This window comes from Perognathus longimembris, chromosome 5 (assembly GCF_023159225.1).
Source record: "Perognathus longimembris pacificus isolate PPM17 chromosome 5, ASM2315922v1, whole genome shotgun sequence".
Classification (NCBI taxonomy): Eukaryota; Metazoa; Chordata; class Mammalia; order Rodentia; family Heteromyidae; genus Perognathus; species Perognathus longimembris.
Genome location: NC_063165.1, coordinates 38185664 through 38211239, shown reverse-complemented (window position 1 = coordinate 38211239; position 25576 = coordinate 38185664). Strand labels below are relative to the sequence as shown.

Here is a 25576-nt window from a genome sequence, read left to right as displayed (position 1 = left end):
TTTGTTGTTGTTGTTGTTGTTGTTTTTGGCCAGTCCTACGCCTTGGACTCAGGGCCTGAGCACTGTCCCTGGCTTCTTTTTGCTCAAGGCTAGCACTCTGCCACTTGAGCCACAGCGCCACTTCTGGCCATTTTCTTTTTCTTTTTTTCTTTTTTTTCTCAAATTTTTATTATCAAACTGACGTACAGATAGGTTACAGTATCATACGTTGGGCATTGGATACATTTCTTGTACTGTTTGTTGCCTTGTCCCTCATGCCCCCCTCCCTTCCCCCCTTTCCCTCCCCCCCAGGTGTTCAGTTCACTTACACCAAACAGTTTTGCAAGTATTGCTTTTGTAGTTATTTCTCTTTTTTTACCCTGTGTCTCTCGAATTTGGTATTCCCTTTGAATTTCCTACTTCCAATACCAGTAAACACGGTTTCCAATATACTCAGATAAGATTACAGAGATAGTGTAGGTACAAACATAGGAAGGTGATACAAAACATTATCAATAATAGAAACTATACATACACATAGGACGTTGAAAGTAGTTACAACTGTGATATATCACTTGTTTCCATAACATGGAGTTCATTTCAATTAGCATCATCTTATGTGTTTCTAAGGGTATAGCTATTGGGCCTTGTGATGCTCTGCTATGGCTTGCCTAAACCTGTACTAATTATTCCCAATAAGGGAGGCCATAGAGTCCATGTTTCTTTGGGTCTGGCTCACTTCACTTAGTATAACTTTTTCCAAGTCCTTCCATTTCCTTACAAATGGAACAATGTCATTCTTTCTGATAGAGGCATAAAATTCCATTGTGTAAATGTACCACATTTTCCTGATCCATTCATCTATGGAGGGGCATCTGGGTTGGTTCCAGCTTCTCGCTATGACAAATTGTGCTGCGATGAACATTGTTGTGCTGGTGGCATTACTGTGATTTTGTTTGTGGGCTTTTGGATAGATACCCAAAAGTGGGGCTGCTGGGTCATAGGGGAGTTCTATATTGAGCCTTCTGAGGAATCTCCATACTGCTTGCTTCTGGCCATTTTCTATATATGTGGTGCTGAGGAATCGAACCCAGGGCCTCATGTATACGAGGCAAGCACTCTTGCCACTAGGCCATATTCCCAGCCCCATCCTTTTACATTTGACTTCCAGTTTTTGACCCCAGAAGGGAGAAGGCCCTTCTGAGAGTGTGACCTCTCAGTGTAGTCAGACAAGAATCCCTCCAGGATTTCCCAGCACTCAGTATGAAATGGCTAGCACCTTGTTCAGAGTGCAGTATATGTATGCATCTATGAGATCATCACCATGTAACACCTGCATACTGGTCATGATTCTAAATAAATAACTAGAGGTAAATTGAAACTGTGACAGTGCAAAAATATATAGTGACCAGGGCTACCTTCTTTTGAGAAATACCCTGTAGAACTAATGGAATCATTGAAAGGGATGGGCGAGAGCAGAGAATAGAGTTGATTTGTCAGGAGAGGCATCAACTCAGGTCAGAAGGGCAGATGAATACCTGTGGTTAGCTTCTTGCAGAAGCTTAAGATGGTACTGTAGCTAAATGGTACTGCTCAGGGCCCTAAAGCAAGGACCACAGTCCTGCCTGCTTCTGAACTGTCCTTTTTCCAAAGCTTGACATTTCAAAACACTCTGAAAGAATACATGTTCTCTCCTTCCCAATATGGATCTACTTAGGCCTGGAGGAAAGGAGAGAAATGTACTTCATAAAGTAGTTCTCAGAGTAACATTTGTAAACTGGCAGCTCATACACACACACACACACACACATACACACATATATACATACATATATGTTTATATATATTTAAATCTGAAAAGAATATCTGAATTTTAGAAAACTGAGGGGAAAAAAACAATAGCCAAAGTACTAGAGCTGATCTTATTAGGTAGAGTAGGCATCTATGTATTTTTCTGTAAGAGAACAGACAGTAAATATCTTTATTTCTGGAGGCTATGCCTCTGTTAAACTAATTCAACTCGGTCATGTATTCCTAACAACGATAGCCATGATTTAAATGAATGGGCATAACTAGGCTCTAATAAAACTTTATTTACAACACAGCTGGTAAGCCAGATTGGACCATGAGTCATAGTTTTCCCACCTCTAACCTAGAGAAAACTCAACATTTTGACTTCTTTGCTTTCATATGTGTGGATGTATATTGTATACATTCATTAAAAGTAACCATATACTTGATTTATAAAATGGTAACCCTTCTATACATCACCTTAATAATAACAATAAAAATTTTAATTAAAATGTGATCATATAGTACATATTACATAGTAATTTGCTTTTTCTTTTCATTGTTCAGAATGAAAATACTTCAAAAAATCATCCTATCACCTTGGGTTATTCTCCAGTCAGTTTTGAAAACAAAATACAATATTCATATGAATTTTGTAGAGATTTATTTTTTAGTGTATAATTGCCACTACATTCCATCTCTTCTTTTAAATTTATTTGTAATATTCTCAAATTAGAGGTCATAGTAGCATAGAAATGCATAGTGAAACATTTTGGTAATTGATTTTGGAGCAATGTAAGTAGAATTTTATATTGTTTGACATCTGACAGATTTTCCCTCATACAAGCAATTCAGATCAATATAATTTTTAAACATAGGTTCACAGTACAGCAATGATATTTTCTTTTTTTTTTTTTTTTTTGCCAATCCTGGGCCTTGGACTCAGGGCCTGAGCACTGTCCCTGGCTTCTTTTTGCTCAAGGCTAGCACTCTGCCACTTGAGTCACAGCGCCACTTCTGGCTGTTTTCTGTGTATGTGGTGCTGGGGAATCGAACCCAGGGCTTCATGTATATGAGGCAAGCACTCTTGCCACTAGGCAATTGCCAGCCCTGCAATGATATTTTCATGTTGTTGTTTTTTTTCTAGAGATGCGGGGGCCACAAGACTTGATGTGTTCTCAGGTAAGCCTAGATTTCTTTCCTTCTTTGTCTTCTAATGGAAGAGTCTGTTGCTATTTTGCTTATGAAATCAAACCCCATTCTACAGACTTTAATGTAACTTAAGTGCTGTGTGAGTACAGTAATGCTGTGGAGGGTCTGAGCTGAGAAAAGTATACCCTGTTCACTTTTTAGGGGACCCATTTGCTAAAATCAGTTTGCAAAGTTTTCATTGGGATTTGGAGGTGTTATGAGAAGCAATTTTACTTAAAAATGTGTTAACATAATGGTTATTCATAATTAAGTGTACATTATGTACAACTTATCACAGTTATAAAAATGTACAAATGAATGTGCAGTATGAATATGTCAAGATTCCAAAATTCAAACAAAAGAACTCCATGACTGTGGTTGACTTCATTCACCATCTCCGAGTGTTTGGGGCACTTACTGGTGAATCTCCTCAGGATGTGCTCACTTGTGATGGCTTTAGGTTCTGGGATCCAAGCCTGTAGTGAATACTGCTGCTCTGTGCCTAATGCTCCTCCTTAGCTTAGATCTGTCAGCTGCTCTGTGCGATCAGTTATCACTCACCAGGGAGAGGGCATGGCCATGATGGGAATGCATACCTGGGCTAACAGGCATTTCAGTTCAGCCCCACCTCTGAGCCTTTATGTTGTTCAGCCCCTTGATTCTGTATGGGTCACAAGAGGGAGAGACATACTCATGTTGAGTTATCTGAAAAAAATGTTATCTGACCCGCTTTTTCACTCACTTCTGTAAAGTTTTAGATGACAAAAGAATCAGCCTCTACCACTCGTAAATATTAGGTTGTAATGGGTAGCTTCTGAGAGAGAGCAAAGAGCTGATCACAACCCCAGAATTTCAGGGTGATGAGAGCTGGGTGTTCTCAGTTTTGCTCAGAACTACCCTGCAGGCCTCTGCAGGCGGCTTAATCCCAGGAGGGAAAGGGAGAGTTTGAACAGAGTCTCCCCACTTGGTTCTTTCCCAAGTGACCAGCAGGAATGGGGGTGGGAGGAGTGGGAAAAGCTCATGTGAGCAGGGGGAAAAGAGTCAAGGGACTGAGTAGAGCCTCCTTCGTGAAGAAGACAAGGCCTTGCCTTTCAGATCCAATTGCAGATACTACACAACTTCCTTGGGGTTCTATCCTGATAAACCACTGTAGGTTGAACAGACAGTGGGAGGAAGATGTATTTAATACACCTAATCTGTGCAACATTATGCTAAACTACACAGTACTGTGTGGAATACTGGTCTTTTATCATCGTGATTGTGTGACTGCCTAGGAGCTATAGTTTTCTGCTTCTTCCTAGAGCTGCAAGACAGTAACCTGGGCATGGGACCTGGGATCAATGCTTAAAGACTAGACTAAAATTAGAAGTATGGACTTGGTTGAATTTGTATCTTCACCACACAATCATAAAGTTAAAAATGCCCTATGTCATCCCGTCATAGATCAGAGAGCATCTTATACGTGGTGAAATAGGACAGATGTCTGTTTTCTAGGAGAGAATCAAGAATATGATAGAAACACAGAGAAAGAAGAGATGACCCTTGGGACTGGGAAGCCAGTTCTTGCAAACAAGGATGTGATTTTAGCCAATAGTTTAGAAAGAAAAGAATCTCCTTCTCCTTTCTTATGCATTGACCACTGACCTACAATAGAAGTGGCTTAGTGGTAGAGTGCTGGCTTAGCATGTAAGAAGCCCTAGGTTCATTTTCTCAGTACCACATAAACAGAAAAAGCTGGAAGTGGTGCTATGGTTCAAGTGGTAGAATGCTAGCCTTGAGAAAAAGAAGCTTAGGAATAGTTCCCAGGCCCTGAGTTCAAGCCCTAGGACAAGCACCAGGCCAAAAAAATATTATGAGAAAAAAAAGAATGTAGTAGATTAGTTCAGGGATTTATTCATTTACTCCATTACAAGTGACAGCGTGTTTATTATTCCAGGTGCCTGGACAGAGCATTGAGCAAGATGGTGAAATCCACACAGTGAAGGAACATGCATTGCATTGGGAGAAATGAGCAATAGAAATGAACAAATAATTCACTCGGCAGTAATGCATTAAGAAAGGCTGAAAAGCAGGGTTAGAGAACAGACAGAGATGGCAAGGATATGATTTTCATCAGTAATTCTCTTAGTAAAGAGAGGCAAAAGCTTGTATAAGACAGTGAGCCTTGGAGAGAAGCATTTCAGGAACTGATGAGAAGGCGAGGTTGTCTTGAGTGAAGGGTACAACCACATCAATGAAAATACCAAATACTAAATGCTGAAGCTTTTTTCTATTTGTCATTGAACCACTGAACTACACAGGTGCTCTTTGTTCCTTTTAAAAAGAAAGGTACTGGCTGGGAATATGGCCTAGTGGCAAGAGTGCTTGCCTCGTATATATGAGGCCCTGGGTTCAATTCCCCAGCACCACATATGCAGAAAATGGCCAGAAGGGGCACTGTGGCTCAACTGGCAGAGTGCTAGCCTTGAGCAAAAAGAAGCCAGTGACAGTGCTCAGGCCCTGAGTCCAAGCCCCAGGACTGGCCAAAAAAAAAAAAAAAAAGAAAAGAAAAAAAAAAAAAGAAAGGTACTCCAGCAATAGCTGTAAGACAGTCTGGAGAAGTGTGAATGTGGAAATTTTCTTGGCAGTATTTCATAGGATTTTGAACAAGGGTGATAGATGGTCCTAGAACAAGAGAAAGGAGAGGCAAGTAGTATTCCACTCAGAGTAGAGGCCCTATTGATAACCATGCACAATGGGGTTCTCCCCTGGGTGAGTGACAGGGCACTGGCAGAAGATGGTAGCATTCATTTCACCCCACTTTTCCTAGCTCACAGTGTTATCATCAACAAAATAGGACTTGGCCCATTTGGAATGAAAGTGGCACTTATTTCTTCGTTGAGGTTTTATGTATTTTATGAAAAACTGAGCTTACTGCTTTTTTTTTTTTTTTTGTCAGTCATGAACTCAGGGCCTGGGCTCTGTCCCTGGCCTCTTGTACCCAAGGCTAATGCTATATCACTTTTTTTTTTGGTAGGTTGTGGGGCTTGAACTCAGGGCCTGGATTCTGTCCCTGAGCCTCTTTGTACTCAAGGCTAGTTTTCTACCACTTGAGCCATAGCACCACTTCAGGTTTGAGAGTGGTTAATTGTAGATAAGAACCTCACAGCAACTTTTCTGCCAAGCTGGCTTAAATTGCCGTCTTCAGATCTCAGCCTCCTGAGTCGCTAGGATCACTGGCATGGACCACCAGCACCCAGCTCAGACTTGAGTTTTAAACTACCTGTTTTTGTGGTTGTTGTTGCAATAAACCACTACACAGCTGTCAACATAGAAAATTGCTTATCTTCAATTAAAATAAACAAAAACCAGAGTCAGTACTTAAACCCACAAGTAAAATTATACTGGGGTGCTAGGATTGGACTATTTTTCAAATGATTTACTGATTCCTGAATGATTCTCCAATTTGTTTTAAGTAATTGCAGAGCTATAAAATATAAACTGTATGTTACCATGGTGTTTTATATCTCTGTATGTATTAGCTCTGGTAAAGATGGACATGCCTTCAGTACATTTTTATTAGCATACATTAGTTTTACAAGGGGGGATTTTACTGTACATGTATATAATATATCTGAATCAACCTCATACTCCCAATTACCCTCCTTTACACTGTACTCCCTTCTTAAGAACAATTTCAACAGAGCTCAATGAGTATATTCACTGCCTTGGTTGTGGTGATGGATTCATAAGTGCATATATGCAATAATATGTCATATATACAGTGGCATATTTATGCCATTATGTATATGCCATTGAATATATTATATATATATATCTGCATATCTAACATGTATATGCCATGTACATGTCAAAATTGATTCAGTTATATACTTTAAACACTATTATTGCACAGAAATTACTAATAACATGCTGAGAAAGGAAATGTACTAAGAATCATATATCCTGCTGTTGAATTTGTATACAAAAATTAGTCTCATTAGTTTTAGTAATACCTTTAATAGTTTTTAAGTCAGAGATTATAGTGTGTCATTTAGTGGTATCTCTTAATCATTAAAATTGATTTCAAATAAGTTAGCCAGTTTTAAAAATCCAATTCATCTTCAAGAGGCACATATTTTCTGCTTCAGAGAAACACTCTCAAAAGACTCCTATGGCAATTAACTACTTAGAAGGGAGCCTAATGAATTTAATCAGAATGTCCAGGATTTGTTTAGCATTTTGGTAAAAGGGCATAGAGGTTGATCAGTTTGATAGAAGGGTCCTGGGGTCACATCTCCATCTACATTTTTCCATCCCTTAGGGAAGAAATACCTGAAGTTAATGAAAAGAAGTGTCCAATTCTAGAGCATACCAGCTGTATACATAATTTATTAATATGTAGATGCTTTATGTTAATTTAAAGCCATTTGGCTGCATGATTGTTTTCCCCCTGCAGTTTCTTAGGAAGCTGTAAGCATGACTCCATTCTGAGCTCCATAACTGTGCCATAACTCTGTCACTCCGTGGCTGCAATGGAGGACGATGGATAACTATGTGAGCAGTAGGACTTTCTGAGGAACAAATTAAGCCCAATATTTATTAGTAATAACTGCGTTCTCTTACAGTGGATAATGAAAAACTGCAGGGTGGATTCATGTTGTGTTTCCTTGATGATGGATGCGGCATGGGCCCTGGTAAGTTAATTTGCTCAATACCTAACTGGCTGTTAAAGGAAACAGTCTGAAAAGCCATAAAATAAATAAAAATAAATTGAGCTATCTAGTCAAAAACAGGTATGGAGCTATGAAAATAGGAGAGTAAAGCCTAGAATTAACTTATTTTTTTGAAGTCTTTGGGTTCAAATATGCTAGCTGGCGAAGTAAATTCTTTATAGCCACCAAAACCAAGACATAAAAGTAGAGTAAATAATTAGGATCAGGGAAATGAAAGATGAATGGTCTGATTGTAAGAAAGATGCACCTGGGAATGCATAGCACACTAACAGTGTTCTCTAAGATTCCTTTTAGTTCTTCCCTTTACGTTACTTGCATGATGCCCTAGGGCAGCTTCCCATGCCTTTAGGCTGTTATTAATTTCTGCATAACCTTGAGGTAGAGGTTGTCTCTCCTTCTGTTTAGCAGTTTATGTTGTTTTTCCTCTGCATGTTCAAAGGTTTAGTTCCTCAAAGGAATGTTCTCATCATAGGAATACATCTATAATATGTTGTATGAATTATCTTTGTCATTTAAAGTTAGCACAAAGTCAACACATAATAGGCACACAGTTCAAATGTTGTGCAATTGAAATGCTACTCTTTCTGATAAGGACTTTGTTTTAGGCATCACCCTTCCTGAGTTTTCAATACTCTAGGCACCACAAGATAAGGTTCTGACAACTGTGTTCAAAATTTAGTTAAGGAATTCAAGTCATATGGAGATGCTCTGGGAAATTGTACACTTGAGGGAAGAATGGCCATCCATGACAACAGCAGCCATAAATGCAAAGGGAAGTAATGCCCTTTTGGCTCAAATTGCCAAAGAATATTTATTAGCAAGATTGGAAAATGCTCAGCTATTCTACATAGCTCTTATTTTGGTGGCTAATATTGTCATGATAGAGAACATAGTAGCTAATTCCTATGTACATACAACCCAGTGTGTCAAAGAATATTTATTGGCTCTACTTAATAAATATAACTCTACTCATGGTCATATGTTGTGATATCTCTGAGACCTTTCAATATAATACCATTAAGAACTTTGTTAGTATCATTCTAATGGATGAGTAAAATCTCATTATGTGAGAGGGGCATCTGGGCTGATTCCATATTTTGGCTACAGTGAATAGTGCTGCAATAAACATGGTTGTGCTGGTGGCTTTACTTACTGTAACCTTGTCTCCAGGGGAGCGGGGTAGATGAAAGAAGGGGGAGAGGGAGAAAAATTCAGTCAAGAATTCAATAAATAGACTACAGAAGAAAAGTAAGAGAAGGGGTGGGTGAAAGAGAGGGTGAGACTGTTGAAGGAAATGACACTGATCAAGATGTATTCATAAATGCTTTGTTAAATGGCACCTTCATTGCACAGCTACTTAAAGATAACAAAAATTTAAACCTCCTCCCTTCAAAAAAAATTCTAATCAGTGGACATGGGTCCTGATACAAGTACCCTATAGGCTGGCTTGAGAGCTATCTACCTGTCTTAACGTACCAAAGTATGAGGTCCTGATGACTGGACCTCAGGCTGGTGGCAAAGATATATCCTAATCATTAAAAAAGTCTGTCAAGATGATTGGAAGAATCATAGCATATGATGATAGGGTGTGAACATGATCAATATGCATGCATGATAATAGAATAATAAAACATGCTAAATAATTTTTTGTTTGCCAGTCCTGCTGCTTGAACTCAGGGCCTGAGCACTATCCCTGGCTTCTTTTTGCTCAAAGCTAACTAACACCCTACCACTTTAGCCACAGTGCCATTTCTGGCTTTTTCTATTTATGTAGTGCTGAGGTATTAAACAGAAGGCTTCATGCATGCTAGGCAAGCACTCTACCGCTAAGCCACATTACCAGACCCACTAAATAATTTTTAAAGAGAAGAAGGTATATATATCAGCTCATATTTGTAATCCTAGATGTTGGAGTGGTGGGAACCTTCATTAGAAGGTTTAGGGCCACCTCAGGCAACATAGTAAGTGAACCCATCTCAGCAATAACCGCAAAAAGGTTGGGAATGACTGCATACATTTGTTATATTGGCTATGCAGGTAACATAAATAGGAGGATTGCAGTCCAAGCCAGTCCAGGAAAAACAGAAGAGTGATGTCAAAATTAAGCAAAGAAAAAAGTATCAGAGATATTCTTCAAGTGCTAGAGTATTTCAAGCAGTAAACCCAGAGTTCAAATCAAACCCTAGGATTACAAAAAATTAAAAACAACCGAGGTTGTCGTGGAGGGAATGAGGATAAGAAAGACTTATAAGGATAAAAAAAGAAAATTCCTTGTCAATTTCAGAGGACGCTTCAGACATTATTTACTTTGGAACCTCCAAGAAGCGGTTGTCTGCCTTCAAGTTTATTGGGCAATATGGCAATGGGCTGAAAAGGTGAGATCTTTTCTCTTAAGGCACATATTATTCACAGTGGAAACAGTATTGAAGATACTCATACAGAGTGCTGTAAACACCTAAAGCTTTGAGAAGAGTATAAACTTGGGAAGGACTTCTATCTTGTTTGAAAACTTCATACTCATAATTGATTTGGATCTTTATATTTGAAAAATTAATTCTCACCATAAGATATATTCTCACAGGCCCTTTCAAAGCAATACTTTTGGACTTGCTACAACCTCATTGAACCACATTGAATCTCCGTGTTTGACTGTTCCACAAAGCCTATTTTAGTCTAAGTGTTGGGTCTACAGTATATTTCACTCATGTCAATGAGAGGCAATGACCTCAGACTCATTTTTGTAACTTCTGCCAGGGCTTGATTGGTCTGCAGAGTCCTGGAAGCAACTTTATTACAGCAACCAGCTAGGAGGAGTGTGGAACTGATTGACTCAAATTCACTGGCTCTACTGTGGGAAGTGAAATAAAACTGTGTTTCTTGATGATGGGTCAATAGAAGGGTTGTTAGAAAGAATAACGTGTTAGAGTAAAGGGAATCATGCCTACTTGCTTGTTCTTTATTAGTGCCTGAGATGTAAGCCATTATGTTCTCCATTTTTAATATAGTGGGTCCATGAGAATTGGAAAAGACTTCATTCTTTTTACCAAGAAGGAAGAAACCATGACCTGTCTGTTTTTTTCTCAGACTTTCTGTGAAACAGAAGGCCTTACTGAGGTAAGAGTTGAATGGTTCCTTCCATTTCCATAGCAGTAATGGTGGTATTTTCCTTTATCCCCTCAAAAATGGGGGGAGTATGGTCATGACTTCCCTCTGATGATGATGAGTGAGGAAATTAGGGATGCATTTAAGAAATGGGGAGGAGATACCTGCACATTCTGGAGTCCTTAGAGGCCCTTTGGAGAATGTCATTTCATTTTCTGTAGGTTGAAGTCTCCCAGATTAAGATATTCCTTTTGATACAAGGAGACTTCTGGGAGAAGCTTGCAACATCTTTCTACTCTTTGTAGTAGAACGATATTTATTCCAACATTAACCTTCCAGTTTCTTCACAGACTCTTTCTCTGTGGGTGCGCGCACACACACACACACTTCTAGGGTTTGATCCTAGGACTTCCCACGTGCTAGGCAAGTGCTCTCCCCTTTTGCCACATTCCAGTGTGCAGGCCAGGTTTCAGTACTTTCTGAGGCCTCCTATGTGATACTTCTGCCTCAGCCTTTCAAGTCACTGGGATTGCAGATGGTTACTGCCATGACCAGTTTAGCTCCCAATATTTTCACAGTAATTCTGTTTCCCTTGAAATTTTCATCTTTATCTGATAGCTTCTCTTCCCACTGAGTTACTTTGCTTATGTTTGGCTCCTATTTTTGTCACATTAGAGGCTTTTCTCATATGGCTCCGGATCCTGAACACTTGAAAATCCAGTAAAATGATGTTTGAAACCCTTTAAGGGTGAGATGGGGCGTGGTGGCTGTGAATGTCACAATGTGATCTAATTGGTTGCCTTGTTGGGGAGGACTTAATATAATTTCAAGGTTTTCTTCTGGACTTATCAGATTTCCAGGAAAGCCCTATGGTCTTCCATCTGAAGGTCTTAGCTGCCCTCCTTCAGGGATGCAAATCTGAGCATCTGATCTACATTCTTTTACTGGGTCATTCTGATGTCAGTAAGGTTCTCCAATGGCAATGCCCATATGTCTTCTAGTCCATAAATACAGCATTCTGCTCTTTTCAGAGAATAAATGTACAGGCTGCCTGCAGTGGGGAAGGTGTACAGATGGGAATATAGATGCTTCTCTGTCTCTCAAGCATAAATCCAACTTGTAAATCAGACTGGCTTCTCTCCTCTGGCAGGGTTTTGGATGCATTTCTTGGTATGCTGTCATCTCCTTTTCAACTTGTTGACTTTTTTTTTTCCATTCTACTCATCTCTCAAGAAGGAGCAGAGGTAGACTCCATCCATGCCCGCCTCCCAAAATAGAGAGTTTAAATGGAATCTAGGTAGACATATTTGTTATCTGCTTAAAACTATTAAGATAGGAGAAAAATAACCTTTTAATCATTTGAATGAAGAGTAGAATGAATTAGGATGGATCAGTCAAAAGGGTGGTAGGGGGCTGGGAATATGGCCTAGTGGCAAGAGTGCTCACCTCTTATACATGAAGCCCTGGGTTCAATTCCCCAGCACCACATATACAAAAAATGGCCAGAAGTGGTGCTGTGGCTCAAGTGACAGAGTGCTAGCCTTGAGCAAAGAGAAGCCAGGGACAGTGCTCAGGCTCTGAGTTCAAGGCCCAGGACTGGCAAAAAAAAAAAAGTGTGGTGGTTTTTTTTTTTTTTTAGTACGCATTTCATTATAATCAATGTGTGTTCTTTCTAGGTTGTAGTTCCCATTCCTTCATGGATAACAAGAACCAGAGAATCTGTCACAGATGATCCCCAGAAATTCTCAACAGAACTATCTATAATTTATAAATACTCCCCATTTAAAAATGAAGTTGAATTGATGCAACAATTTGATATGATCTATGGAAAATGTGGTAAGATCATCAACATTCACATTGGGATGCAAATATTTGTTTCAGTGTTTTAGGAAAGAGTAGGAATGTTTCCAGGGGACAGTCATTTCTTTCATCCATGGGTATTTTGTCTGAAGAAAATCCAAACACCCATTACCATAAATCCATGACACCAGGAGAAAGCTTTGTGCTTTCATAAGCCTGGTAACATGGAATGCTAAGAGAGTGGAGCAGTCTGTGACCCTAGAGATTCCCCAGTCCCGAACCTTACAGCAAAGTCAGGAGATATATGGCATCATCTCAGACTGTGTGAAGTCAGGCTGATAAGAAAGTTTGTTCCTTGCAGAGTACTGCATCCATGTTTCTGTGGCTGAGGGTTAGCAAGGGCATATTGTCAGTGCTGTTCCAGGTTAACAGAACCTTCCTCTCCATTCAATCTCTACCAGCCTTCTGTCTTAACCTGGTTTGTGCTGGGTATATTGATATTTTCCAGGGCATTCTTCCTCAGACTTCCACCAGGTTTCCTTTACATATTATTAAATGCTTGGCCAGAAGCAAGAATGTTACTTGAGAGAATGCTGTGTGCACCCTGCCTTTTGCAACTCGGATTGATGTAATGTTTATTGTATAATTTCAGTAGGTTGGTCTCAGAATTAATCTACCTCCAAAATTTCTTTTCTAAAAATATGTGTGGTATTTTGGTTAGAATCAGGCTTTAAGCCACTTCTTTCCCTTTGTCCTAGAAAAATTATCATGTCCAACAAGTTAGTAATTCAGTTATTAACATATATAGGATATTTTTGAAAGAAATTTAATAGAATTTCTTAGTTAACTTGTGATTGTGAAATGCTCAAATACTCATGAGGTGTTTATTTTATGAATTCTGGTCCAATTGCTTTCTAGAAATTAAGAAATTCCATTCCCCCATACAACTCCTGTGTGAGAGGTTCCTCACGCATGCCATTGCATAGGTTAGGAAAATTAAACTCAGAACAATGAGGACATTCTCTGAGGTGACTGCACTATTAAGTGCTTAACCTAGGGTTTAGACACAGATATTTAACTACCAAAGCTCTTGTTCTTAGCCACTGTTTTACTCCCCCCAAAATAAGTATTAGATTTCATTTTTAATTTCTCTGGTAATCTTATTTATCTTAATGTTATAATTATCTTTTTGACAATTTGCGCTTTAAAAAAATGACAAGTCAAGTCTTAGAACAGAGGTCAGAAAAGTATAGCCTCATGTAAAATTCAGCTCCACACTTGTATTTATAAAGAAAGTTTTATTGGAATATAACTATATTCATTTGTTTATGTCTTCTCTAAGCCTGCTTTCCTACAACAGTAGCAGAGTTAAGTTGTAATTATATGTGACAGATCAAATGGCTACAAAGCCTAAACTGTTTACTATCTAGTTCTTTACAAGAGGAGTTGGCAGTACTAACCATAGAGTCTTAGTGTAATACTTTGTATCTGTATAAACTTTAAAAATTCATATTTGTTCTCTGATGAATTGACTTCAGTTCCACCAATGAAAGCTTTGCGTGTAATACAAACTGGGCTCAGGCTCCTAACAATTTTCAGAATGCAAATGATGGAAGGAGTGCCAAGGTTTGAAGATTTATAATGAATTGAATAGTAGTTAGCAGGATCATATTGTGGAAAATCAACACTTTTTGGCAGAGAGTGGAATTTGCTTCAAGACACATCTTGGAGCTTTTCCAGTTGTATTATTTACTGAAGTACAAAAGGAAATCTACTTTACAGAGGACTCAATTCCACAGAGGAGGTGATAACGTTGTGCCTGGCAATGAGCATAGTTACAATATTGACAAGTTAAACATCTACTTTACTACCAGGCACTTTGGTGATTATTTATAACTTGAAGCTTCTGCTTAGTGGAGAACCAGAGTTGGATGTGAAAACAGACAAAGAAGACATCCTGATGGCTGGGGCTCTGGAGGAGTAAGTAATGTGTGTGTTTGAAGTCTGTCTCTCCATGTGGCTAGTAGGTGAGGGCTAGGAGTCCTGCATCTTGGCTCCAGGTCTGAGGTCCCTGGCCTGTTACCACCAGGACAATTTATTTGATATGTTTCAGCAATGATTTAGGCTAGAACAGAATGGGAAACTTCCTCAGAAGTACAGAATCGCTAGGCACAAGTGGCTCATCCCTGTAATCCTAGCTTTTCAGAAGGCTGAGATCTGAGGATTGTGGTTCAAAGCTAGCCCAAGCAGGAAAGTCTGTGAGACTTTTTTTTTGTTTTGTTTGTTTTGTTTTGTTTTTTCCAGTCTTTGTGCTTGAACTCAAGATCTGGGCACTGTCCTTGAGCTTCTTTTGCTCAAGGATAACATTCTACCACTTGAGCCACACCATCCCTTCTGGCTTTTTCTGTGTATGTGGTACTGAGGAATTGAACCCAGGGCAAACACTCTACCACTAAGCCACACTCAGAGATCTTCAAAGCTCTTATCTTGAGGTAAGCACCTAAAAAGCTGAAAGTGGAGCTGTGGCTCAAGTGGCAGAGAGTTAACCATGAGCAAAAGGAAAGAAAAAAAACTCAATGATAGTGCCTAGGCCCTGAGTTCAAGCCCAGGACCTGTCCAAAAAGAAAAAAACATGTGCAAAACCTTGGACTTCATCAAAAAGAATGGAGAAGGTAAAAGGTGGGGAGTAAGTGTAGTCAAAGTATTTTATGCAAAGTATGTATGAGAAAAGAGTAATGAAACCTTGTGGAATTATTTTAAGAAGACTGCAAGGTAGAAGGGAGGTATAAGTTGGATGAAGGTACATTGTGTGCATGTATGAGGTCACAGAAAAGCCTACTTGGGTAACAATATATACTATTTAAAAAACCCCTACTGATACTGTTCAAAACGAAATGTACTCATTACTTGGCTGATGTCACTATAATCTCTCTGGACATCACCTTTACAATACAGTTTAAATTTAAAAAATCCTACTGAGTTGCAATCTCCACTTGTCAAGCCTAGAAATCAATGCTTTCCTGATATTCCCCAAGTGGGTCAAAGGTGCCAGCATATTTGGAGATCGCTGGGTAATGCTCCTGAAGTTCTCTAATCCTGCAACTCCTATGTAAGTATGAAAAAGAACCAGCCCTATAGGGGTCACTTTCATCATAGATAATCAAAAGCAGACATCAGTGTATCTCCAAATGATGGTGTGAACCAGGTTGGAATATGGTACAATGACAAAGGTTTGTCGGGAATGGCCTCATGAACTTCCACTCATAGTTATAAATAACCACATTGACACCTGTCATCTTTTTGACCATTCACAACCCATGGGAAACAGAATGAGAATACTGAGAGGCCTAGGTAAAAATGTCTGGAGAAAGACCCCAACACTGAGCAGAGCCAGGATTCCCTGCAGTAACTTACTGAAGACTAACCAGCTGTGTCTAGAGTTTCTTAATGTCAGACTTTAGAGATAGAATGTATTTCAAAGATAAAATTATCGAATCTGATTAATCTTATATACTTCTGTTTTCCATTGAAGTAGAAAAGCCATAGATAAGAGCAATGCATTTATTTTTTACAAGTCTTATTTTTCAAATATAATTTTATTTTTATTATTATGGTGTTATTTAGAGGTGTTACTATTTCCTAAGTCTGGTAATAATTACAATTCTTTTTGAGCAATGTCACCCAGCCCTTCTCCTTTCCTCAGCTCCCCACTCCCATCCTTGCCACAAGTTGCATAGTAGTATCTTTAAGCAGCTGTACAAAGGAGATTGAAGAGTAATACATTTAATCTTGAATATTCTATTAGCCACTTTAAATAAACAGACAAAATTAACATTAATGATGATTCCCTAAAGGATTGTTTTTTTCCCCACATGAACAATATCCACAAGATATTTTACATTATTCTTTTCACATCAAGCCTTGAATCCAATGCTTATTTTGAGCACACAGGGAACAGAAATTCAGACTAGTGGCCATTGTTTACTCTATTAGATAGAACAGTTTTAAATTAAGAAACTGAGTAAACAGACCAGCTAACCAGGGAACTTTTTTTGTTGTTTTGTTTTTGACTTGGCCTTTGTGTGAGATTTGCCAATATCCTTTTACAGTTAGTTAATTTAATGTTTGGTAACATATTTTGTGTTATCTGTTTTAAACTACTTTTCCTACTATATATCATTTTTCTTCTTATTTTAAAACACAGAATTTTGAATATACACAGAGAGGGGAGTTTTTATTCCTTTGGAAAGATACGTGTAGTCTAATCACTATTGTGGAATGCCAGCATTGAAAAGCTGGTATGAGGAAGGAGGCCCAGACTCATTACTGGCACCTCCGTTGCTCCCTTCTCCTGCCCTTCTAAACAGTTGGTTCCCAAACTGATATTTCATGCTTTTTAAAAGCTTTGGATGCAGTTTCAAATGGTTATCTTTCAGACTGCCTTGGCATTTCAAAACGAGCATCAGAAAACAATTCCTTATCAGAGGAATGATTTGACAGTCAACATTTTTTGGGGGGAGAGGGGGAAGTCTTGTTGTTTTCAGACTGTTCAATGAAGCCAGGGGCTTCTCAAGGCATTGGGGCAGTTAACCACATAATAGAAAATGAGTCACACCTAGGACATGTACAGATTCATTTAGGGAAATTATATTTTTCATTTTATTTTTTAAGCTCAATAACTCCAGTTAAGTCATGAGAAAAATGTGTCAAAGATACAGTGTTTTTTTTTTTTTAAATACAAGGATTAGAACAAATAGATGTCTTTTTTTATTTTTTTTTTTGCCAGTTCTGAGGCTTGAACTCAGGGCCTGGGCTCTGCTCTGTGCTCAAGGCTAGCACTAAATCATTTGAGCCACAGCACCACTTCCAACCTTTTCTGTTTATGTGGTACTGAGGAATCGAACCCAGGGTTTTATTCATGCTGGGCAAGCACTCTACCACTAAGCCACATTCTCAGTCCCTGCAACTGTTCCCTTACATGTGTGACTTCCTCACACCCAATGTCTTCTAAACAATCTAAACATTAAATGGACTGAACTTTGTAAGAAACTTGAAGAAAGCATATGTCTTAGTTGAAAAACACAAACTTTGCCATGGAATTGGCTCTCATTTGCCAAAAGGCCTGTATTCACAAAAGGCCCCGGAATCCACTATGTCTGAGAATCCCAGGCAGCTACAGAGGTCCATCCAGAAACTGGATGAGAGTGATGAGAAAACACAAAAATGGAGTTGAAATTTTGTCCCAAGTAATGCTTAGAAATTAGGTGCCACATTGCTAACATCTTTCTAAATAGTCCACCATAGAGCCATATAATGCCTGTAATTTATATCCTAACTCAGGGGGTTAGAACACACCAAAGTTACAGCTTCAAACTCTTGTAATGTATTGCTTGCAACAAAGGAAAGCACCTTTATTACTTTATGCAACTTACAACTTTTCAATTATATCTTTGAGTTGACATTCCTTTTAGGTATAATTTATCCTAAGATTAAATTTGATAAGTGTCTTCAAAGTTCAGAATTTAAGCTACTTAAAAACCTTTGATACACTTACTTATATTCAGGCTACTATAGGCTTCATTAATTTCAACTTTAAGACATCTTCAGAGATTTGTCAGGAACTTTAGTAATAAATCTAGAAAATAATTTTGATTATGGTACTTAGTATTTTATGAGTAAAATATGACACATCTGAGATAGTGCAGAAGTGACATAGTACTTCGAATTTAGAGTTAGTGTCTCAATATTGTGCATTAAAAGATGGTTTAGTCTTTTTTTTCTGTTACTGTAGGAGAATATCTGAAGCTGAGCAGACAATAAAGAATAAGCTTTTTAACTATGGTTCAGGAAATTTGTATGTTGACGGTCAAGGATTTTATATCTGGTGAAAGCCTTCCTTCACTTGGAGATTTTCTGCTAAGTCCTAAATCATTCAGAGCATCATACTTATGAGACAGGGACAAGTGGGCTTTTATAACAGATCTTCCCTTGAGATAACCCATGGACTCATTAATATATGAATCTGTGAATTGATTAGCATTATCTTATCTGTACCTTATAGAGTCCACTGGGTCCCATTTCTCAATACTGCATGATTGGAATTACATTTCAGGATAAGCTAAGATGTTAACCCATCACTTCATTGCTGGATAGGAGTCTATTGTGCGTTTTCCCAGTGTGACTGTATGTTGGTTGTCATCCTATACTCAAATACTTGTGAGTCTGTTCGGTTCTACTCTTTCAGGAATCTTACCTTCCATACCACCTGTCTATCACATTTACCAAGCTATGGCTTCTAAACTTAGTAGAGTTAACTGAATTGTCTCCTTAGCTTTAGAGGTGTCATATTCTCAATCTCCAGCCACAAAGAATATGAATCAATAAATAACAACCTTGGCCACAGAACTTCACCTCTGACTCCTTTTTGGCCCTTGGTACTGCTTGATAACCACATCGCACCAATCCACCATGGATCCACATTTAAAATCATAGCAGAATAATAGGAACAGATTGTGAGCAACAAGAAGCCACCCCAGAAACCTAAAATGGAGACTGACTTTTAAGGATTCCTAAGACCGAAGACAGGAGAGTAACATAGATTCTACTGTCTCCTTCTATCTGCAGACTAGAAGCTAGCTACTGCTTTAAAATATTCATTTCCCTTTCCCCTTCATGTAACTCTGTGTGGGTATATGTGTACACACATGGGACCTGTTTCTTCAGTTTCTTATCATAGCCAATTAAATAGAAAGTAAAAGAGAAAGATACTGTGATAGGGATATGGGGCTGTCTGGCAAAATGTGAAGAGATAGAAAGGAAAGATACAGGCAAAAAGGAGATAAAAAAAAAGCCCTTGAAGAATATGTGTTAAGCCAATCCTTGTGAATGGAGAAGTGCAACATTTTTCTTTCATCTTTTGAGGTTATCCTTATTACTGAGAGCACATTTGTAGGTTAGCTTCCCTAGTAAAGGACTTTTATTTATAAAGACTTACAGTATCATTACTGGAGATGATCTTGTTTTAAAAGTCTTTATGTAAGGAATCTGAGTGGTGGGAGTTTAGGAGGAGCACTCAGTGGAGAACACTTCCCTGCTTGTGGGTGGTGAGGGAAAGTTTCAACAGGAAGTGAGATCTCCAGATTTACCTGCTAGTGCCAAAAACTGCTGACCAAGTGACCCAAGAATTGTCTATGCCCTGGCTAGAAGATTTTTAAAAAAAGCACTACCCCATGTATAGAAAGTGAGAGTGGCCCTAAATGGATAGACTGGAAGTGACAAGAAGTAGGCTGGAAAGTTGTTGGATGGAGTCTGTTTGCCTACTGTGGATGAATGTAGGAATTACATTTCTGGGTTGACATATTTCCAAGGAGCTGTGAGTCTGTTCCTAGATCATAAAGAATCTTATGTTGAAGTTGGAAACTTACAAGGGGTGGCTCATTTTACATGCAGTTTTTATGTTTAGCCTTTTTGGTTTTGTTTTCTTGTCACAGACTTCACAAATTAGAGACAATACTATTCTGTTGGTCACAAATGAACAGGAACTTGGAAAAGGAGTCATGTGAGTAGAAAAGGGTCAGCATAGCAGGTGTCTGTTTTTTGAAGAGCTTCTTTGCAATGTTGGGCTATGATAATGGCGATAAACAGGTGCTAACATGGGTACAAAACTTTTCCTAATTAGTGAGGATGTCTTTCTCTGTCTGGATCATGTGAAAGAAATGACTTAATGCTGGAACCTGCTTTCTTTAGGGACTCTGGAACTTTCATGTCTGTAAGGCAGACAGAGATCCTAGTAAAACCCTTGGATGGTAGGCCAGTTGGGGTGGTGCATTTCTTTTTTTGTTTGTTTGTTTGTTTTTGTTTTTGTTTTTTGGCCAGTCCTGGGCCTTGGACTCAGGGCCTGAGCACTGTCCCTGGCTTCTTTTTGCTCAAGGCTAGCATTCTGCCACTTGAGCCACAGCGCCACTTCTGGCCATTTTCTGTATATGTGGTGCTGGGGAATTGAACCCAGGGCCTCATGTATATGAGGCAGGCACTCTTGCCACTAGGCCATATCCCCAGCCCGGGGTGGTGCATTTCTGTAATCTTCATTACTCAGGAAGTAGAAATTGGAGTATCATGGTTCAAGGTCAGCCCAGGGAAAAAGTGCTAGTTAAATCATATCTCAAGAAAACAAGCTGGAGGTAGAGGATTACATCTGTGATCCCAGATGTGCAGGAAGTAGAGGGAGGAGAATTGCTTTCTGATGCCAGACCTTATCTGGAATATAAACGAAATAAAAAAAATACCATGAGCATGGTTCAATGATAAAGTGCATGATACTAAGCATGAGACCCTGAGTTCAAACTCCAGGACTGCTGTCTGTACTAGCCAGGTATACAATTATATGCCAAGACCTATGAGTCTTTCGAGTGAGTCTCCTATTATAGGAGAGTTCTTGAGGACCCTTTCCATATCCCCTTCATGCTTATTATGTTTACTAGTAGTCATTTATTAAATAAGTGAATAGATTGATCTGTCAAAAGTTTACAGTAAGGATGGAACAGAAAATCATTGGTGTCACAACCTTACAGGAAATAGAAAAGAGACCCACCAATCAGAAAGCCTTCCAATTCTGATGAACTCAATGCTGAGATCTAGAACAAAGGAAACTGAAAGTGGCTACAGTGTTGTTAGTGGGAAATAAGAGTCTCATGGACGTTCCTACCTAGGCTGGCTTTAAACCTATCCTCAGATCTCAGCCTCCTTGAGTATTATAGGTGTGAGCCACCAGCTCCTGGATAGGAGCCACTAGCTTTGTGGAAAATTTCAAATTTAGAGATGCAGAAAATAATTTAAGCAATGGTAAAAGCCCTTGGAATGCTCATGGAATCCCAGGGAAACCTTACTTTTGATTAAAGAAATAAAGTTTCTGATCTACTATAGCATACGATATTATTGTGGCACAACACCATGATATAGACAGGCTCTCCTGTTACATTGTAACTTTAATGAGATAATAGCCATGGACAAGATATTTTTATATAATTTATATTGTGAAAACTTCTACTTCAGACTAACCAATTAATTTCTTTCTTTTTTTTTTTTTTTTTTTTTTGGCCGTCCTGGGGCTTGGACTCAGGGCCTGAGCCCTGTCCCTGGCTTCTTCTTGCTCAAGGCTAGCACTCTGCACTTGAGCCACAGCGCCACTTCTGGCCATTTTCTGTATATGTGGTGCTGGGGAATTGAACCCAGGGCTTCATGTATAGGAGGCAAGCACTCTTGCCACTAGGCCATATCCCCAGCCCCCTAATTTCTTTTTTAACAAAGAAAATTCCTGCTTGCTTTTCAGATAGTGCCGGCAGGAACTTGTATCTCACTAAGCAATCCTTGTATTTCATCTTGCTTTGTCTTCACTCTTGCAGATTCCTAGAATTCGGTCCTTTCTTGCTTCCCAGCCTGCCAGTGGTGTGGTCCTTCTGAGTAACCTCCAGTAGTGAGGCCTGACCATTCCTCTGGTCACCTTTATCTCCTTCAGAAGTGCAGAAGAATTGAAAGATGGATGGTTTACTGTTTGCTGCACTCACTCTCTCCTTCTCCCTCTCCCTCTCCCCTCACCCCCCTCTCTCTGTCAGTTGTGGGGCTGAAACTCTGGGCCTGGGAGCTGTCCCTGGGTTCTTTGAGCCACAGAACCACGCCCAGTTTTCTAGTGGTTCATTGGAGGTAAGAGTCTTACAAACTTTCCTGCTCAGACTGGCTTTGAACTGTGATCCTCAGAGCTCAGCCTCCTGAGTAGCTAGGATCATAGGCGTGAGCCACCTGTGCCCTGCTCCTCCCCCCTCTCTTGTTTGATGGTGAAACCCTTCCTAGTGGCATTTTCTGAGGTGTAGAAGTGCAAAAATACAATTACTGAAGCCTAGCTGGCTTTGTTTGTGGTCGTTATTTCTTTATAGTTTATAAATTTATAGTTTATAAATAGACTTAAATATAGAAGTTCCCTTGACTTGTTAGTCCAGCAACCTCCCAATGTCATGCACTTTCATATTTTCTTTGTATTTCATACTTTACTTTTGTGTGAAGGAAAGTTGCTTGGTTTTTTTTCTTAATTTTTAATAAAGATGATATACAGAAGAGTTACAGTTATATAAATCAGGTAATGAGTACATTTCTTTTTGGATGATGTCACCCCTTCCCTTGGTCTCTCCCAGTTTTTATTTTTCTTTTGTCCTCCTTTTTTACCTATCATATTGAAAGATGTCTCTTCTCAGACCACCATAAATACTTACTTTAATGCTCAATTGCACTTACAGACAGAAGTGTGTTATTCATAATTCTAAGAGGAAATACAACATTTTTTATTGCATGTCTCTTTTATTGAAACTTAGAGAAAATGTCTTTCAGTCATTCAATCCCTGTTTCTTTTAGTTGTTTTCAAATTCAAAGGATTGTTTTATTTGTATTTCTGGGAAGACTTCCTTCCTTTCGACTCCACCACCACCTCCACCTCCTCCTTTCATCTTTCTTCTTCCCTCTTTCTTCATCAGTGATCTTGAGGCTTAAACTCAGGTCCTGGGTGCTGACAGCCTTTTTCCTCAAGGGTAGAGCTCTACCACTTGAGCCAAAGTTATACTTCTGGCTCTTTGGTGATTAATTTGAGATAAAGTGTTTCATGGACTTTGTTCTCTGAACTGGTTTCTGAACCCTGATCCTCAGATTGCAGCCTCATGAGTAGCTAAGATTACAATCAAAAGCCACTGTGACAGGCTGGGTCAGGCTGTTTTTATTTTACTTCCTAATACTGGGATTTGAACTCAGGACATTATGCTGACAGGGAAGCACTTTAACATTTGAGCCAGGTTCCCAGCCCATGTCATTGTGGTGTGTGTGTGTGTGTGTGTGTGTGTATGTGTGTGTGTGTATTTCAGTGCTGGACTTGAACTCAGCTTGGACACTTTCTCTTAGGTTTTTTTTAAAATTTTATTTATTTATTTATTTATTTTGCCAGTCCTAGGGCTTGGACTCAGGGCCTAAACACTATCCCTGGCTTCTTTTTGCTCAAGGCTAACACTCTACCTCTTGAGCCACAGCACCACTTCCAGCCTTCTCTGTTTATGTAGTGCCAAGGAATCAAACCCAGGACTTCATGCATGCTAGGCAAGCACTCTACTGCTAAGCCACATTCCCAGCTCCTTTCCATTAGTTTTTATTGCTCAAAGTTGCTACTCTAACATTTGAGTTAAAGCTCTACTTCTGGCTTTTTTGTGGCTAATTAAGACTTTTTTGCCAAGACTAGCCTTGAACCATGATCCTCAGATCTCAGCCCCCTCCCCACCTCCTGTAGCTAGGATTACAAGTGTGAGCCACTGTCACCTAGCATAGGCCAGTTGTTCTAATGGGAAGCATATTTTCCACCATTGATACATTTACTTAGAATTGGTTGTTTAACAACAAAGGTTCAGCTCTAAGTGTAGATTATTTCTGTTGGCCTTTGTACAAAAGGACCTGCTTAATGAAGCAAATGTAACATTAGCTGCTGTTTGCGGCACTATTAGTTTTAGCAGAACATTTCTCAAAGCTTTTAGAAGCAAAAACTCTGATTTTCTTTCATTCTCAAAGAGAAGTTCTTGTTGTATCCTCTCCATTATGGATTTGGTGTTTTGTTTTTCAGTTTTCCGGAGAGATGCTCATTCAGAGCTTACGCCTCTGTTCTGTATTTTGACCCAGGGATGAGAATCTATATCCAAGCAAAAAGAGTTCAAACAAAGATCCTATGTCATTGCCTCTACAAACCCAGGTAAATAGCCTTCTTTCAGCTCTTTTCTCAGATATTTTGTGTGTAAAACTAGTATACTTTCTCCAATTGTCAAGGAGAGAGGACTGGCTTTGTTAGGAAGATTTTCTTTTTTTACACTGCCAACAGTACTCAAGCTGTATTGATAAGAAACAAAGGCTTGCTGAAAAGGAATTGTGTACACAAACGTTTGGCAGAGCTAAGTTAGGTAATCACCCAAGTACAAACATATTTTTCACTTCGAGTGCTTTGATTATGATTAGTTCCATTGAAAGATCACAGTTCACTCTGTGTTTTCAGTTTCTCTAATATATTTGAGCTATTAACCACACATTCTCTTGCTATACATAGTGATGTTTAGTCAGTATATGATGGTGGTCCTATAAGGTTTCATCCTTAGCGGTGATGCAGCTGCCTTAGGCTATGTGAGCACATTCAGTGCTTCATGTCCTCCTTTTCAGACCAGGCTTCCATCATTAAGCAGTGAATGACTGTTTTTATATGCTCATGTATGTTGCACATTAACGTATATGAAACACAGCTGGTCCTTTAATGTTTATTTATTTTTTATGTTCTAGTATGAACTTTTAAAGCTTGAATTTACATATCCTAAAATGTATCATGCCCAAGTATTCATACAATCACAACAGACATTTTTCTTCCCCATGATTTCTGGATGGTCATTCATTTATACATCAGTCTATTATAAAAATCTTCTGTGAGTCTGAGATTGTATTAGGCACAAAGCACAAAAAAAGATACGATTAGTTCTAATCAGGAACTTAATATCTGTTGGGAGAAGCATTAGATGCTTCCACACTCTCTTGTGTATGTATTTGTTAACCTTGATTATTTCTCTTGTATTCACTCCCATTGTTTCCCTTGATCTCTACGGTGAGCTTATGGGTTGAGTTTTATTGTTATCATTTTAAAGATTCTATCCTTATCAATCCAGATCTGATGCCATCTCCCCTATAATACAGTAAATCTTTATTATGTCTTTCTTTCTTTCTTTGGGGGTGGGGGGGTGTGTGGGACTGAGAATCAAACCCAGGACCTCATGCATGCTAGGCAAGCACTCTGCCACTGAGCCACATTCCCAGTCTCCAGTAACTATAACAGAAACACATTTATCATGTTGTCTCACTTTTAAGCAAAACCAATGGCTGGACTGGGACTTGCAGTCATCCATATAGCTATTAATAATAAAAGTGTACATCTTCTTACTATG

The 25576-nt window shown here is 39.0% G+C and overlaps 1 protein-coding gene across 1 annotated transcript in view; it reads left to right on the top strand.

The window, feature by feature from the left end:
* The window catches only part of Morc1 (MORC family CW-type zinc finger 1), a 137173-nt gene that overhangs the window by 5123 nt on the left and 106474 nt on the right, over positions 1–25576 (top strand). Inside the window, exons 3-9 of the mRNA XM_048345812.1 lie at positions 2918–2952; positions 7569–7637; positions 9961–10051; positions 10682–10790; positions 12455–12614; positions 14453–14558; positions 24223–24348. Of these exons, the coding sequence (XP_048201769.1) occupies positions 2918–2952; positions 7569–7637; positions 9961–10051; positions 10682–10790; positions 12455–12614; positions 14453–14558; positions 24223–24348 (696 nt within the window). The remainder of the gene's footprint in view (positions 1–2917; positions 2953–7568; positions 7638–9960; positions 10052–10681; positions 10791–12454; positions 12615–14452; positions 14559–24222; positions 24349–25576) is intronic.